This window comes from Thunnus maccoyii, chromosome 7 (assembly GCF_910596095.1).
Source record: "Thunnus maccoyii chromosome 7, fThuMac1.1, whole genome shotgun sequence".
Lineage (NCBI taxonomy): Eukaryota > Metazoa > Chordata > Actinopteri > Scombriformes > Scombridae > Thunnus > Thunnus maccoyii.
In genome coordinates this window covers 6,005,531-6,025,115 of record NC_056539.1, presented here as the reverse complement: position 1 = coordinate 6,025,115, position 19,585 = coordinate 6,005,531, and the positions used below count along the sequence as shown (strand labels likewise).

Here is a 19,585-nt window from a genome sequence, read left to right as displayed (position 1 = left end):
AGATCTATGTGTAAAAAATGGGATTTCTCTCTACATCAAAATTAAATTGTGACCAAAGGAGATTAGTTAAGCTAAACCCAATCTAATTTCAGCTTTGCTCTCCAATTTGCATATTCTGGGGCTATAAGATAGGATGATTCACCTTTTTACACGTTCACAGATGGGATCATCAAGGATCAACCGATGCATCAATGTATTTAGATTTTTCTTTTTTCCGGCATTAAGTAGCTTTTGATAAGGTCTTAATTTCCTTACTACATCATTATTAGCTTTTGATACCAACGTGCCATCTGGCAAATGTTAAAGAACAAGCAGATAAGAATTCATAATGAATATGGTTGACTCTATGACAGATTGTAATAAAAGAGAGGGGCTGCGACAATTATTGCAGAGACAGAGCGTGAGGGCATTTGACAATGTGGCAGGCCTGCACTTGTTAATTGCAAAGCTGCTCGTACATTTCCACTATCTCACCGACCATCAGAATTCCTTTATGTGCAATCACATATTTTTTTATGTATCCACTCCTAAAATCCCACTCTCCTACATAAGTCAGATTGTGTATTTAAATGGATCTTATTTAGCAGTTAAATTGAGTTCAGTGATATATAACAGAAGACCTATAACACTCTCCCACCTACACATGGTGAGAATGAATCCAAATCGTTCTATTTCGCAGCCGTGTCAACTCCTCCCCAGCACCACCTGTCATCAGGATATTTTGCAGCAATATCAGAGGAAACACTTTGGAGATTGTACAAGCTGTGTGCTTTCATCAGTGTCCCTTAATTAAATCTACCTTTCCCCAGGCTCTCCCATGATCTCTGCAAATAAAATACAGAGTAAACACACCTAATTAAAGAAGTTAAAACACAACCCAAGCAGGTTCTGCCTCAATGTCAGTGGCTGGCATATCTGCAGAGGCTCTGCAGTGCACTGTAATTCCTCCCCGACTCACAGGCAGTGCAGGCTAAAATCATGTGTCATTAGTAAATTACACAGGTGCCAGAATGAGTTTATCATCTTGAGTATGAAAAGCCTCATAATAACCTAAGGAGGTGCTTCTAAAAGGGTCCTATCTTTTAAGCTAAATGAACACGCCACACTGATATGAGATTATCCAGCTTTGGAACAGACACTGTTGCCCCGAGGCCTGCAGCCAGTTTATGATGCACTATTTTCCCCTAATCTTTTTCAACCTCAACAAGCACAAGTATGGGGCGAGTGGAAGAAGAGAAGAGAGAAAAATGTGTTGTATAGGTACAAAAATGTATGTTAAAAAAAAAAAAAAAAACTGTTTTAAGACCCTACTATTTCCAGAAAAAATCTTGGAGACTAGTTGACAGTGGTGGTTTACTGTTGCTGTGAATTTTCAGTGCTGCTGTACAGCTGTGTAGTGCTTTTCACCCAGATGCCTTATGGTGGGATGGAGGTTTAGCACTTTACTCATGCTGCTGCATTATAGCAACAAAATAATTTGTTTCATTCATATTCAACGCCTATATTTTAAAAGGCAGTTTTGTGATTCATATCCTGGATCTCTCTGGTAAAAAAAAACAAAAACTATAATAATAACATCTTACATCTGGGGCATTTATTCTTGTCAGTATCTAGTATTTGTTAAAGTTAATTATTGCCAGTAAATTAATTATTTGAATCCCTCCCATGTCTATAAACCATTAGGTTTGGAAAACCTAAAAAAAAATTGATACATTCAACCTGTTTTGCTCCTCCTCAGCATATTTGAGAAGACTCATGTGAGTTTTCAAAATCCAATAAATATCCACCAGTCCAAATGCAAAAACGCTCTTATTTATCTTAAGAAAAATGTCCTTTACATTATAAAAATACAGTTTGTTAAACATAAACCATAAACCTTAAAATAATTAAATAAATGAACTTGGACTTCACTTTCACTTTTAGTCAGAACATAAAATCAGAAATATGTTTTAACTTGTTTTAAAATGTTAGTAACCTGTGCTTTTTCATGGCATTTATAAAGCGTATCTGTGTGCTTCCGTTACATAGCAAACCTTCACTGGATTGAGCTGCTCAGTTATGGGACCCTCTGATTGTCATATGGTATTTTGCACACTGGGTATACTGTATCTTACAAACTAATGCCTCAAAACCTACTTAACAGTTGAATCAATAAGACTTAAACACTATAAGCTTCAAACAAGGAAGTAAGCATGAACTATTTACTGGATTGATTTAAAAGTGTTGTGATTATCATGTTTATCCCCCTGTCTGGTTCTTGTCATCTTTGTCTATGACACAATGTAGATGGCTGCATCTACTCTTGCCAATAACCAGATCAGACTTCTTCTTGCACTTGTCAGAAGATTTGAATGTGTCGGCCAGATGCAGATTGTTCATGTCTTAAATATATCGCAGGAGGGAGTGCATACATACCTTTGTACTTTTACGTTAATAAATGTATAGGATGTGTGTATGCTGTGAGGTGCATAAATAGATGAGGTGATTAACAAAGTGACTGATTCTATGTGAGACCATGTTTTAAGAAAACATGTTGGATTAGCAGTCTATAATTTACTCTACAGTCCTATAGGCCTGGGCGCATACTTTTCTGAGCGAGGGTCCAGGAGCTCAAACATTGTCAAACAAAGAGATTGCCATATTAATCAAGATTAAAATGGAAAGGGTGGAACAGGTGACTGTGAGAGTACCCAGGACAAGGTCCATTGTCTAAATCAGAACTCATAATACCACTGCAAAATGACTTATAGTGTTAATGTTGAAATAAATGCCCTGTTTATCCACAGAGTTGGGGGTTGGTTTAGCCAGTATTCATTCAAACATTCAAATATTTTTTAAAAAAAGCTGAAATAAAGTAGTAAAAACAGGAAAGTTTTTACACTTGGCTGAGGTGGAAAATTTTTTTACACGGAAAAATCCAAAATGCAACACAGGATAAAGGAAACAGATTTTTAGAATACCCCTTACTGTCACAGTAGCTGCTTCTTCTACTGACAAAACATTCATGTCAAGCTGCTGCTCACAGTCACTGGCCTCTATTCCACCAAAAAGCCCAACAATTAAAGAATAAAAAGAGCAGAGGTGGAACGGATGTACGTGACTACAACACCGCCATCACCCTCCCTCCCCCCCTATAACACCAGGGATGCATAGAAACACTACAGGGTACACTGTGGATCAGAAGTGACAAATTCATCCAAAAAACAAGAGACACATGTCCTGATTCACATTTTATTTTGCTAAAATTTCAAAAACTTGGGTTAAAACTCGGGCAATAACTTAACGATAACAAAACCGAAGTGCTGTATTTTAGTACAATATTTTGGTACTTGTACTACTCAAGTATTTCAATTCTATGCTATTTTATACTTCTGCTGCACTACATTTCAGAGGGAAATATTGCACTTTTTACACTTGTTACAATTATATCCACCTTAACCAACTGTAACATTAAAATGTTGCTACATGTTAAGAATGCAATAATAATCAAATAATATAATATTTAGTGCAATAATTGCTTTAATTTTTGATAATTATTTACAATAATTAATTTAATTTTTGATAAAGTATATTTTTCCACCATTCTGCACTTTAACTTGATTTGTCAATGAATATTTTTACATTGTGGTATTGTTACGCTTACTCAAGTAAAGGACATTAACATTCCTTCACTATTGCTAATGAGGAACATACAAAAAACTGATTAATGATCAACAACTATATATTATACAAGTCAGGAAAACACTATAAAATGTGTATTTGAATTGCAAGGTTGTCTCCAACCAAAAAAAAAAAAAAACGTATAATTTGACTGTGTACTTTAGCCTGTAAACGTGTTTGTCAGTCTATTGCACTTCCACCTGTAAGGCCTCCAGTATGTGGCTGTCTGACGTGAATCTCTCCAGGAGTTATAGGAGTTAATGAGAGCAGCTTGACAATGTGAGACTACCTGGAGCCCGAGGGCCTGTCGGGGAGTGAGTAAACCATTAGCCCTAGCCCCAGGGCAAACGTCTCCTAAAAAGTGGAGAGTTCTACAACACCATTTTATTACGAAGTCTCAATGTAAGGGTTGATACTGTGCTGTTATTTACTGGAGACAGGGACAAGCTGCTTTGTCCTGCCACTGCCATGGCAGATATCTAATGCTGTGTATTGTCCGAAACTTGAAGCCAAGACTGGTCAAAACACACCAGAGATATAACACACTGATATAACACTGACATACAGTAATCCCTGCAACTGACACACATGCTCCAGCTTTTTAGAAAGGCAGTGAGAGTTGATACAGACAAGAGTAATGGGTCTCTCACCTGTAACATGATTCTGTCTTTAGAAGGAGGCCTGAGGATGGGTGGGTGTGCCCGCCCTCAGTCCTCCCAGTTGGACACCACTATTCTGCAGCTCATTGTCTTTGTGTGATGGGTCAAGAAGATAAATCCTCTCAGCTCTCTGGTTTCGCAAACACCCTCAGAAAAATGATAGCCCTGGGAGCATATTTTTGGCATCATATAAATAAGAAATGAAGAAAAAAAAAAAAAAAAAAGAAATTATACTCCTGAAAGAATTATCTGGTTTGTGAGCCTTGTGGGGATCCACAATCATAGGCATGTGAAACACTTTTAGAAGCCACGTTTATAAGACCGTGTTTTAACCCCTTCCTGTTTAGCATTTATAAGAATTGATACAATAATTAATAAATTATAACGCGCTATAATGTAGTTGTAAACAGAGATAAGCACAGTTTATGAACACTTGATAAGTATAACACTGATGTAATCATACATAATCATATATTTTCAGTAGTTAAACACATCTGTAGTTTTATAAATACATAGTCATGGTGAATTAATGCAGTAGAATATGTTTTACCCAGAAAAGGGGACCTAAAGTAAAGTGTGTATTATTTATCCTTTATTAATACTGATATATGATTACAAAACATTACAAACATCAGGAGTGTGTGATTGGACATTATATTATAGAGCATTAATGTGAATCTTAACTCTGCATATTATGACTGAAACATTTCCAGCTGCAAGTGTATTTACATTCACAAAGTAATATATATTAATGTTGTATAAACTTACGTGTTAACCATTTCTCATCAAATGTCTATTGACATTAATAATGCTCAAAGAATGTTACTATCTACAAGTCATTGGTTAGAAACAGCAGGGATGAGCACTGGAAAATTTTTCCAAACTTAAATATAAAGTGGTTTTGTCACTATTCTAATATCTACAGTATAAAAATGAGTTATAGTTACTATATAAATCATACTTAACTGGGATAAAGAATATTTTTCAAGTTCAAAAACAAAGAGAGTCATAAAGGCTCTTTCACTTCTTTTTCTTGTTGTAATCTGATATTAGAAAAATCAGACTCCCTTTATGATATTATTTATGTTCTGCATTTTTTCAGCAATAGTCTTTCAGTGTATTTACAGTCTGTCATTACCTCTCTATAGTAGTTCACATTGGCAGTGGCAGAGTCGCAATTCCTGCGATGGATTAAAATGACCTTCACACACAGGAAGGAATCACAGGTGCAGGTATGTAATCCAGCATTGCTTTTTGTAATTTTATTTTATTGACAGCTGTTTATTGTTCACTCTGTTCCAGCTGTATCAAAGATGTATGAAGCTACTGCAAATGCAAACTGAACATACCCTAATGCCACTGCTTAACATTAAAGATGTTAAACTGGTGAAACACAGGGTGGCTTATATTGTGAAGCAGTCACAGGATAGATAATGTATTTGTCAGTACGGTAAGCACTAAGTGCAATCATTCATCAGAAACAAAACAGTGATTTTTTACCATTTTAATTAAAGTCTCCAACAGGTCTAACTGTAAAAACCTTGTGTTGCCCTACATTCCAACCCATCCTGCACTGATAGAGCTATTTTTATAGTAACATGGCAGAAGTTTGATATAGGTGGAAGATTGAGTTAAACTTTCCATTTCTTAAATCTACAAAAGGCTAAGAACAGCAGTGGATCACCACACTTGAGGTCTTTTGAGTATATTACAATTATTCTAAAACACATGAAACAATTCCAAACATGGAGGTGATTTATCACATTAGTGGCGAGCGGTAGAGACCAGCACAAAAGGAGATTGTATGAAGATTACAGTGATGAAATAGTCAAATTTATTATCCTGACAGCTGGATATTCCAATTTCTTTGCCGCTGAGCCATGTAGATTTTCCAGAGTGCAAACACGTTTAAGTACTTCTTCAGAGTCAATTAAATCAGATACTAGTTAAATTTCCATTTTTATTAACCTACAGGTTCACATTTTTGTAATTTTAATCACTATTGGAAAGACTATTAGAACAGCTTTCCTATGAAGACAGAACCAAGGGTCATTTAGAGAGCGGCAGAATTAATCACACAATGTCACTTCAAATCTACCTTTCAATTCACTTTAAAGCTCGCTCTATGATTTACATGTGCATGGAGAATTATCTGCGGTTAGTTAAAGGAGAGATTAGGAGTGGTGATGGGCTGCACCCAGCTAAAGCTCCAGGAAACTTGAGCATCACACCTGAGCCAAAGTAAGATTATTAAAATGAAGGTTGTGCAGTATTTCAGAAGGCTTAGAGCTGGACCATTAAATATCCAAAGTTCATCTGCTGTCAATATTACGCTACAAATCATTCTCCATTTCCCTCCATACCTGTGGAGTTTCCGTTCCCTCCTCCGCTGTGTGGGAGCCAGCCTCTGGAGTGTGGACAGTAAATAATATACCAAGAGAACATTAACCTTTAGTTGTGGTGTTAAGATGGAACCTCAATTAACAAGAGTAAATAATCCTTGTGATTACTTTTGGCTGGCCTTTATCTCGTACATAACCTAATTAAATGGACCATCCAAACATAAAACCACAACTAATCAAGAGCTTTGCTGAGGCATTGCAATACGGCCGTGTGAGATTTTAAAACACACCCACGCATGTGCAACCATTCATGCGTCCCCCTACACACACACACACATATTATACTGTATATACTTAGCTTTAATAGTCATTGAAGAGGTTGTGAGTACATACAATAGGCTTTTTTTTTTTTTTAAATGAGATAAATGAAATACATGTGGAGAAGAGCCCACTTGTTTTCTAACTAAATTAATTGAAACCAATCATATGATGGCTAATTTAAAAATGCACACAATGTCCATGTTTCATTAAACAGGACCTCAGGGTATCAGTGAGTTCTTTAAAGAACAACTTTGGCCTTCAAAACGAAGAAATAATGCAAATTTTACTGTAAATCAATAAGACCACAGTCTATTTGTAGCTGCGATCCTCTGCCAGTGGTTATATTAATATTAAGTGTTTCACAGAGGCCACGTTGCCAAAAAGAGATATGCCATATACTGCCCCAAAAGTGTACTGATAATGTCTGAGTCACAGGCCAACCTCATTTTGATAATGTCAGTATAGACTTCATCTAAGTGCTTTTGGGTATGTAAAAAATGTAAAAACAGCTGAATTCAGCTCTTTGTTTCCTCTTTTCATTGAAGCCATATGATGTTTACCTAAAGCTGAAACAATTAGAGGATTCATTGATGAGTCAATTGATAGAAAATGAATCTGTAATGGTTTTGATAATTGATTAACCATTTAGGTCATGTTTGAAACAAAAATTGGCAAAAAATATCTGGTTCCAGCTTCTAAAATGTGAATGTTTTCTACTGACTGATGGTTAGTTAATTATCTTTGGCTTTGGAGTGCAAGACTTTTGAAGGTGTCACCTGGGAACTTCTATAGTAGAGGTGTAAAGGTCATTTTTCATTATTTGCTGACATTTTATAGATCAAACAATTAATCACTTAACCAAGAAAAAGTTAATTAATCTATAATGAAAATCATTGTTACTTACAGCTGTAATGTTTGTACTGAGGGGAACGTTCAATCCCAAGTTTCTGTGTTTTTTATGGCTGCACTGTTCAATCAAATGGAAATATTCTAGATACTGTATATTTTGCATCATTTTATATGAATTTCATTACTTTCTGTCTTCCCCTGTCTGCACTGTATGTAGCTTTCAGCCCCAAGCCTATTAGTTCCTTCTGAAGACATAAATCTTTGACAATGGCTCACAAATATATATATATATTTTGGTGATTGCATATTAAGGTGATTTAATGACCTAAAGCAGCTGTGAGCTACAGTTTTTAGCAAACATTACTCAAACATGAGTGAATAGTGCATTTGTTTGGGACTATTTTCAGTTGCGGATTACTACACATTTGGTGTTGAGGTGAGTATTTACAGCAGCAGGATGGTATATGTGGAATTGCCTCGAAATTGACGACAATGCCTGTGTTCATCTAATGAAGGAACATGTCATCCAGTGCAGCACTGTGGCTCATGTTTTTACTGGATTTTAGACAACAATGGAAGTCTATGGCACAGAGGAATAAGATATATCAGGCTTTAGATACAAAGACAATACTTGTTAGTAGGGATCAATTCATTGTTGGTTTTGGTCTTTTAAAATATTAAGAAATACAGTATATTGTCAACCTTATCCTTTAAAATACAGTTCTGTAAGTTTATATGTTTGGCTGCGCAGAATTGTGCAGAAGAATTTGTAGTGACTAACCAAGTGGTTCGTCACTGAGGTTTCAGAAAATATTTTTTTTTCATTTTTTTTAATGATAATAATCAATAATGTGATTATTATGAAATAGATTTTTCACCATACAATTCTTTTCCCTCAAATTTCATTCCCCTTATTTGCATCACATTATTCACATATGAGACAATATGGTGTTGACCTCATTATAATGATTTACTGGCATTACAACACTTCACATAACACCTCTTTGAAAACTAACAGCAACTGTAATTATTGAAAACTATTTAAGTATCATGGATTTGCTACTTTAGAACAATTCTGACCTTTCACATATGAAGTTTTTCATTAATTAACATTGTCCTTATAGCAGACCTCGCTAGCATGGATCAGGGTTTTCATTATACGCCCCCCCACAGCCATTATGCACAGAATCTTTTGGTTCCAAAGTGAGCTGTAAATTTTGAGAGAATCTGACACCCCTGCCCGAGGGTTACAACAGAATGCTAACGAGGCCACCGCCACATTTCCATCACCATACAGTCAGTCGCATCATACATCAGCTCTGCACTGAACATCTCCAGCAACGCATGAAGTCAGAGACAATCTCAGACGCAACACTTTATTAGTATCCCTCCCCATATCCGCGGTGTAATGAATGAGGCCATTTAAACAGGATTTACGATATCTTTAAAACTTGATTGCTTAGAATTTGAGAATTATTCATAAGACTAAAGCATCATTTGTCATACAGCGAGTGCTGTTTTGGTGGGAACAAATGGTTTTGTTGTAGTTTTTCAAATGAACTCCTTTTCATCCACTCTTCAAATAAGCCATTTGTATGCATATACAGTATGTCCGTGCAAAGGCTGTAATTAAAGGAAATGTGTCTCAGGTGACAACTCACAATCAAGTTTTCTTCATAATGCATTGTGCCGATACTGAGCTGAAGTAACAGATATGGATGCAAATGATTAAGAATACATACACGTATTGTATTACACTGCAACTTTCGCTGAAACAAAGAGTACACTGTTCATACACTGGCACAGCTGTAATTCTGAGGTGTTAAGGGATATCTAATACATGTCAGATTTTTTTAGTTTGCTTAACGGTAACCTACACTGAACTTTTTCTATTATTGAACAATGCATTTAAGGAATTAAATTATCTCCCCCTCGAGTTACATTTCCTTATTTCAACCATGAGAGAGGAAGAGGCATCCTTGCCTTGTTACAAAGATTATTGTGCTCACTTCCTGAGGCAGTATGACCATGCTTTGTGCACGATGCCCAGATCATCTCTCAATTACACAAGGATCCTGAGGCAGAGGGTGGGGACCAGAGTGAAGGACCAGTTATGTCCACACACACACACACACACACACACACACACGCTGCTATAGCTTGGAGGCATGGCTTACTATAGCCACAGCCAAGAATGAGGCCTCTCAGGATAGATTTACACACAAATAAAACCAGTCTTATCTTGGCCCACATGTGAACGAGAACTGATTACACGGTCTACATTTCAATGCTCAGATTAAATGGAGTCAATTTCCTATGCCCTATTTAAACCTAGTCCAACCTGCAAACACAATGAAACCAAATCTGATATTATTGCACTAAGACCTCAAATAAGTTCAACTGTCCACTGAGAAACTCTTTTCAAACACTTTTGAAGGTTTAAGATGTGCAGTTTTTCAGTGTTTTAATATTAGCGGCAGAAAATGTTTCAAATTTTTTATTTTCTTCCATAATGGAAATGTAATGTATATATACAATACAATACAATGTCTTCCCTGTTCATTATATCCCATTTTTTTTCTTGGTCTTATGACAATAATAACCGTTATGCCAGACCCTGGATAATGCTATTTTGTCACTTTCCTTTCATCATAGTTTCACACACATGCTTCAAGTGTTAATAAGTTGTAAGTATTACATTTACAATGTGTGCATTAAGCTGACACTTTTCGATTCAGTTCTTAGGTCGCCAAATTTAAAACTAAATTAAAATTAGCTTGGCTCAGGGCTGCAACGAACAATTATTTTCTTTATCAGTTATTCTGCTGATTAGACCATAGAAAACAGGCCGTTGTCCATTATAATTCCCCAGAAACCAAGGTGGTGTCTTCTTCCACCAACAATCCAAAACCCAGAAGTATTCAGTTTACAGTGATATAAAACAGAAAAAAGCAGCTAATCATCACAATTTAGAAGCTGGATCAAGACAGTGTGTTGAGTTTTTGCTCGACAATTGAAACAATTAATCAATTATCAAATTAGTTGTTGATTAAATTTCTGTTGACTAATTGACTAATCCTCTCAGCTCTATATGGCAGTAAATGATACATAGGTTTTCTTTTGGTATTGTACATACGTTTTTATAAACACTAAAACATCAGAAGAAAAGGGATTGAAAACTGAATTAATTTTGCCATGGAGCAGGACATAAGTGAATCAGTGAGCCATATCTGAAGTTGTAAATGTCTACATTAGCAAAAACACAACAACAACAACATAATAATATCAACATAAATCTTTATGCCTTGATATCATTATTCCTTGATGATTAGGTGTAAAACAAATACTGGTGCAGGCCACATTTTCCCATCTGGCCAGAGCTAATTTTTCCAAAAGTAGACACATTTTTATTTCATAGAAGTGTACTTTTAACTGGCCAACTTCAGAAAACTAACAAACAGGGCTCCAGCTACCTTTGAGGACACTGAGGTCATTTCCTCTGTACTTTTTCTGGGATTTGGGGGATTTTAGCAACCATGTTGGATTCCTGTTAAGAATGTACACATACCGATTCCAGTATTTTTAGATGCTGTATGTTTCCACCCAGAGTCAGTATTTGTCCCCATGAATTTTATTCCTGGCAATGCATTTCCCAATAATTCCCAAGGAAGTTTCCTGGAAAGGAGCATGTAACCTAACTACAGGGAAGATAGAGACAGAATTCTGAGACAGTTGTTTTGGTTGTAGATTTTTTGAGTTTTAGAGGAAGAACGGCTCAATTGAAATAATACTATACAATCAAGATAACTAAGAAAAGCTAACAGCTACATAGGAAAAATCCAAATAATTCAACCATTTCCTAAATCCAATCCTGGTTGCAGACCTGGTAACAAATCCATGCTGACATCTAGTTTGATGCAAATATTCAGAGGTGAAGATTATCTTATACATATGGTTTCATTGTGCTTCCTCTTGCCATGTTTTGTAAAAACTGTAAACATGTAAATTAGATTGAAAACAAAATTACTACATTATGAATGTCACTGCTGGTAAACTCTGAATGCTGGGCCTCATGTATTGGAGACAGCATTTAAATAAATACAGGCTTTCCAATGTTCCTGCATGCGGTGCTCTCCCGTCCTGCTTTAGACGTCTCATTCCTTGAGCACTCTGCTAAGAAGGGTAGAAAATCTGAATTACAACTAAGCTACTTAACCACAATGAATTAAGGTCTAACATTTGAAAATTTGATACTGAAATTACTGTCATTATGGTGCATTATGTCTGAGCATAATGATTGCTTTGGCGCTGTTTGAAGACAAAGGCAGACTCTGGGGGGAAAGTATAGTCAGAGAAAAAGTTGATTTTATGGCTGTTAATGATATGTGAACTTCAAACCTTAATTTTAGCAGCCATAATTTCCTGCCATTTCACAACTCTTCTTTTGTTAGCTACCTAAATAGTAATGCATCTGCAAATGATTTCTCTCTCTCTCTCTGGACACAGAGTGAGCCATATCCACAGAAAACTACTTGTCAGATTGAAAAATTGCTCTTTTCTAGGCTTATGTTTGCTTTGTATGACATGTGCTCCAATGAAGAACAAATATGAGAGAACACACTGTATAGGCTTAACAGGACGGTTTTAATCTTTTCTCACTAAGTGATAGAGAACTGATGTGGAACAGTAAATATTTAGAAACCATGCAAAAGTAAAAATACTTACGAGATACTGTACTTATGCGAGGCTTTCTTTGGCTTCTGCTGTGTTTTTGTGGGTACAAAGTTTGCAAAAAATGTCTAGGGTGTTGACAAAGAGATGAATTGCATACCAAGAGCGTGGACCACACAGCAACTGTGACCATGTATTCCTCTCAGCTGTACTATCAAACTACCAAACACACACGAAAAAAAAGAGACCGGCTTTGCCTCCAGTCTTAAGGATGTTTCCAAGGCTGCAAACAGTGTGGGGGCCAACTGGACCTGTTATTAATTCTCCATCAGTTTCAGTTTGGATGCCTGAAAGCCAATTAAAGAACTTAATTGAATCAGCCTCAGGACCCTCCCAAACAGGAACTCAAATGAATTGTGCTTGGGGATGGATGGAAGGAAAGAGAACGAGGGCATGGAGGTTAAATAAAAAGGGTGAAATTACCAAGACTCCAAGTCTTTGCTGGGAATAATGGCTACAGACTGACCCTGCTATGATGTAAATTAAATCTTGTTTGCGACCTTATCCAACCAAACCAGATGCCGCAGGTTTTGTTTTTTTGTCTGGTGACCTTGTGACTCTCTTCAGTCTAAACCATTAAGAAGTTTCAACCCAAAATTTAGTGTGGAATTTGCACCAAATATAGATGCTACATTCACATTTGTGGAAATGACTATTTGTAGTAAGTCAAACAGGGTTCTTTTTTTTTTTTTTTTTTTTTTAAATCGGACTGAAACAGTTTTGTTTTGTGTTCTTATTTGGTCAAAATTGTCATGACCAAAAATAAGGTTTTATTTATTTTTCTGTAGCAATAGCTACATTAGTGTAATGTACAACTCGAGATTATGGGAATAACTGTTCCTGACAGCTGACAGCTCACGTTAGCTAGACCTTCTCTTCTGTTTAATGTGGGACAAACAAAACACAGTTTGAGTGTACACAAGCCGCTGATGACTAAGTAGGTGTTAAAAAAACATGAACAAAAATGAAGTTAAGTGTTAACATTTTTAAGCTAGGCTAACTAGCTTCCATTTTCCAAATGGATGCTAGGTAGTCTAGCTTGCTAGTTTCCATCCTCTGAGTGGAATACTTAACAGTGTGATGGGTCCTTCCAAACGTTTAATGTTGTAAAGGACAGTTGGCTTAAATCCCCTGCAGCTGATAGTCAACACTAGATGTACAGTATGCGGGTTTCGTGAAAATGGGGTAAAATCTTCTTGTATCAATGTTAGTAATACATACAGTATTAAGTTCTCCAGTCAGTATGCACCCCACAGGAATTGACAGTGTGTCTCCTAGCAACACTGGCTCTCAGATATCAGTCAACCACTGCCATGCCCCTCTCTTTAAGAGAACCTTTAAGAGCTTTAAGAGTAACTTGACACCGCCTGAAAATCTTGTTTTTACTGACCTCCATGGTTTAACTTCTCACCTTGCTGCAGTGATGTACAGGTGTACTCCAGGGTCCAGTGACATCACTGTTGGGGTGGTTACAGGTGCAACACAACAATTGAGAGCACATCCATCAGTAATTCTGGGTGTGGTCAGAGGTGAAATAGGTTTGCAATTTTCAACCAAAGAGGTCAGTGAAACACTGTTTTTCAGCCTGCTGTGAAGTTACTCGTTAAAGGCTGGTTCAATAAATATTCCCAAAGTCAGTTTAAAATATGCACAATAGCTCATCATTAGATTTATTACATCATTATAATTACACAGAATTTCCCCTCACAAAAAGTCAACAGAATCTGAATTACAGTTCATCAGGATTTTTTGTCGCGATGAGAAAATGAAAATAACATTTCAAGAAATAAATTAAAATATTAAAAATTTAAATATTGTCTGTTTTGCTTGTACTATATGCAGGGTAAACAACTTTGTGCTGTCATGGGTCCATTGTTATACTGAAGTGTTCCACTGCTACACACACACACACACACACACACACACACACACACAAAACACATGCAGACACACACAAAACACATGCAGACACACATGTACTACCTCAAGGCCATGTTTCATTGTCCTGGGAAAGCCACGAGGAGGAATTCCTTTCATGTGTCATCTCCTGTCACGGTACTGTCCTGACAGAGGCTTAGTGACATACGAGAGGCCTCAGCAGAATGTCCTGCTTTTAGTCAAATGAAGAGTCTGGCAGCTGCTGCATTCATCAAAATCAAAGGATAATCTGCTTTCCATTTAAAATCAAGTGATGATTAACATTTTTTTTTCCAAAGAGGGGGATGGGAGTGTAAATGCTAGCACCTTTAAGGAGACACTTGAGAGACACGGGGCGGGGAAGGTTCGGAAACGGTGCGGAATTGTGTCAGGAGATTTGAAGTTGGAAGAACGTGGTGTATAAACTAAGCTTTTAGGTTAGAGTGTTGCTCTGTGTAGACTGACTTCTATATTATGACTGTGATTGTACACTGCTTACTAAAGCCAGACAGAAAACAAAAACTGACTTGTTTATTTCAGTTAAAATGTTGTATAATGGAGTATATAATTTTAATTATCTCTTAATAATATATCTATCTGTGTGGTAGAGTAAAACACAAACCAGGACACTTACTGTTTACTCTACGATCTACTATTGAGAAATGTAGATGTGCTTGTCAGGTTTCAGATGTCTTGATAATGAATATAAAATCTGTTCAAAATAGAGCAAACAAGGGTTTGGCTGTTTTCTCAAAGCAAATATGACACAAGCAGCAAGAAAATGCTGCAATAGTGTAATAATATTACAATAGTGTAATAAAAGAAAACACATTGTTTATGTTGGCTAATATGTCTGACCAATACTGGATTCCTGAGGCTATTAGAGATTTAAAGAAAAATGATAATGATATATCATCTGATATGATTACTGAAATAAAGTATCATACAGATATGATATAATATGTTTGCTGTCATAATCAATACAATCAAGATTCACAGGAAAAGTTATAGCCTCTGATTTTGCATTGTAGCCATAAAAATATGACCCTCCACTACTAAGACACTCACATTAGCAGGGTTCATGATTTCTCACTACACTATTTATTGTTATAAATAAAGCCTTGTGTTCTGTCTATAAAATTCTAATTAAATTTATTACCAGACAACTGCTGTAAAAGTGAGGTACACAGGACACAACACAAATTAAATTAAATTTCCCGACAAGACAGAAAACACATTTCTTTTGAAAATAGTTCTCTATTATAAAAATATGGATCCTACAGTTATCAAGTGATGTACCCCTCCTGGTACAAAAAATTCCTATTTTTGATTAAAAGTGCATCATTAGAAACACAGCCTGTCCTCCTGACCCCAGCCCTGTGTTGGATAAGGGTTAATCAGGGCCAAGGAAGGGCGCTGTGAATCTCTTCCTCCTTCACAACTCCCCACCAACGTCTTCTCCACCGGACTCCAATCAAAGGGAGCAGAGGCCATTAGGCGACTCTGAACCTCCTTTTCTTTATAATTACACCCTCCTGGACTGACCAAGCACCAGCTAGCCCTCTGCTATTTGCAGTAATTAGTCCAGAATGTGAGCTGTCAACATGCAAAAATCGTGCCAGTAGGCCCACACATTGCCACAACCACCCCCACTGTGTTCAACAACAAGCACCTAGCCTCGGCCACTGGAATGCATTAACTTTCTCCTCTCTTTTTTTCCCTCGGCGACTCATGTCAAATCCAGGTCCCTCAGAACAAAATCTTAATAATTAACTGGCAAATTTTAACATGATTGCTTGTGACACACCTACTCTGGTAATTATTGCTTTGAGGCCATGTGCTAATGAAATTAATGCATTCATTGCCCCAACAAATTAGCATAACTCATACAAATGGCCCACATTTGAGACCTCGTTGCAAAATGGAAAACAACATACAAGAAAAAGCAGCATCAACAACAAAATAAAGCAACAAAATGAAATGTCTGGCACATTGAATTGGAGACTGTATGATGCGCGCTGCTTGCTCAAAGTCTTAATAGCTAAAGCCTCTTAATGTTAACCAAGGGTGATTGCAGTAATGCATTACAGAGTGATAGCAGCGCAGGACCAAATGATTATCACTATCATCATTACAGCCATTGCTGATCTACATATACATCTCTCTGTGGACAAATATTAAATGGCCATGCCACTGCAGACATTAAAATGTTATTATACTGATGCATTAACTTACTGTAGCAGAGTTCATATCAATATACAGTAGAAGCTTCCCAACAATCTGTCTCTAAATGGCACAGCTGCCACTCGCAGCATTCACAAGTCCTGCCACTAACCCCTGTTCATGGCTGCTTGGTCTCTCAGTGGGATGTCTCTTAGACATTTACTGCTCCCCATTAATAATTGATGACAATGCCATCAGTACAGTGGACGAAGACAAGTGCAACAGTCAGTTGGAGATGCTGCAAAAGTGCAAGAAATGTCCCATCATAGGTAACAGAAGAGGAGAGATTTTTGTAACACCTAAAAATGTGTTTGCCTGCAGCCAAATACTGTCAGGGAAACAGAAAAAAAACTGAAAATGACTTCCATTTAAAAACCGAGTTACATTATTACAGTCAGCTGAGGATGTGCAGGTTAGCATGACAGCTCATGGTGATATTTCCACAAATTCTGTAGATATATCATGTGGGGACCTCACAGAATCATTAAAGATCATATTAGCTGTGGCCCAATGCAGAATATTTGTTACAGTGAAATAGTGCAGGGTGCTTTGTGTATAAGTTGAACTGAAATTCAAACTAATTTTTGCCAAGAAATCAGTAGACAAATCCTTGGCGTTTGTTATGACTTATGGAGCTATTTGGTCAAAATTGTAATTACCATATAATGTGGGACAGACAAACACAAATCTGAGTGTGTGGGAGATGCTACTGACTCAACATGTGTTGAAATTAAATGACTGAGTAAAATCTAATGAAAATCAGTGCTAACATTAACAAGCTAGGCTAAAATGCTTCCACTTCCCGAAAGGAGGCTAATGTAGCTTGCTAGCTTACATTTTCTAAGTGTAATACAAACTTAACAGCAAGATGGGTCCTCCCAAATGTTCAATGTTATAAAAGGGACAGACGGCTTAAAGGCTAACTACCAGAGCTTTCCATAAGTGCTGACTACTCATTTAACACCAGCCGGCTACTTTATTATATTAATTTTTGATTTTAATAAAATTATTTTGATTGACAAGTTGCAATTTGTTATACATGTACATTTACAACCACTGGCCTCCGCTTCAAAACATCTGTCTGTATCAGTCCCACCCACACATACTCTATATGAAAGTGTGTGTGCACTCTCAGCTGAGAGGTTGTGTCCAGCCAAGCAGAGAGTCGTCTTCTCTGTTTGACTAGTATTAGCAAAATAATTGATGACAAAACACATTAAGAACTGTATTGACTGCACAGACAGGGGACACCCTCATTAGACGGACTACTTCAGAAAACACAGGTGGCAGCAACTTGAGGATTGCACAGTAAGTATGAAAAAGTCCACTGAAAGTGCTGCATTCTCCATAAATGCCACACAGATGTTTATGGGTTTGATGAATGAACGAATGAATGGATTATCTTTATTTACATTGCGCTTTTTACAGGAGAGCCATCTCTACGCATTGTAAACACATATTAAAACAAGAATTGTTGTCAAAGTAACAGGCTTGTGTCATATGAGGAAAATGTAGGCTGTGCCTCAGGGTAAAGCAGGGTATACTTTAGGGTGTGGCTACCTTGTGATTGACAAATCACTACCACTGGGATGGAGGAAGTTGTGTGTAGCTACCCTTTAAATAGGATTGATAATGCTAACACTATGTGTGTTTTGTTGAAAAGGGGAGGAAAGCATCTTGTATCAAAGTACTTAGGATATATGTTTATGATGTGTTCCAGTCAGTAGTGCTCCACAAAAGTTGACAGCACATCTTCTATCAATGCCAGCTCTCAGACGTCAATCACCACTGCCATGGGAAACACCCACCCAGACTAGATGCTAAGAGGCTGTTTCCATAGCTACAACCAAAAACAGCTAACATCACGTTCTGGACCAATTGCTCTTTGACCTCAAATGGAGACAAACACAAATTCCTGGATGAATAACAACAATCACAGGAGACTTCCCCACAGACTAAATGTTTTGTTTAACTTTCATCAGTGTGTGAATGTGTGTGTGCATGATTTCATGTTTAAAATATCTTAAAATCTTGAAAGGTCGTCGTCAGAGTTACTGTGACATTTCCTTCCACAGACAGGATCTCTCCCATACATAGACACAGGAACAGACAGCGAGGATCACATTTTCAACCCGGCGGTGTAGAGCAAACAATGAATAAAACACTTGGTAGCCAGCTTGTGATGCTTTGACCCATGGCGCAAGCATGAATACATACAACACATCAACAACATACTTCCTAATCTGAGATGGTTAGTAATGCGGCCACCTTATCCAGCATGCAACCCCATCTGTGATGACACATCAGCTCCACCATTTCATACGAATAAACTCACAAACACAAGACACAATGTGTTGACGGAAAATTTGCATTAGGGATGTACCACAGGAAAGTGTGATTAATTTCTGCTCATGAAATGAATACAGATTTTGTCATTACATGGCTTGTATCCTTTGCCAAATATTGTAATGTTTCTCCATTTCCACAGCGAGTGTTCTGCTGCAATAATAAGGAATAAAAGACAGCTTACAGCTCATAAGAAACACAACTGCTGGCAAATCAGCTAAATCACAGAGCAAAACAAAGACCTGATTGCTCATTAGTATTATGGATCTGCTCTGTTTAAATCTGTTTTGTGGGATGCAGGCTCTGTTTAATGACTTAAACGGTGTTTGTTTAAATGCTCGGTACCTACATTTCACACAGTAAGATTAAAAGAATGAGACATCATCAAATATCTCATTGAATTTTTATAATACCCCCACCCCTCAAAAAACAACAACAACAAAAAAACAAAAAACACATCAATACACTTACCTTGGCTTTGCACACGATGCATCGCAGCCTGTCTGCGCTCCCACATCCCTGTAAGGAAACAATATT

The 19,585-nt window shown here is 37.0% G+C and overlaps 1 protein-coding gene across 6 annotated transcripts in view; it reads right to left on the bottom strand.

The window, feature by feature from the left end:
• The window catches only part of LOC121901146, a 155,882-nt gene that overhangs the window by 47,450 nt on the left and 88,847 nt on the right, over nt 1-19,585 (bottom strand). For all 6 annotated transcript variants that reach the window (XM_042417848.1, XM_042417846.1, XM_042417849.1 and 3 more), the window contains one exon: nt 19,520-19,567. In XM_042417848.1, coding sequence (XP_042273782.1) covers nt 19,520-19,567 — 48 coding nt within the window. The remainder of the gene's footprint in view (nt 1-19,519; nt 19,568-19,585) is intronic.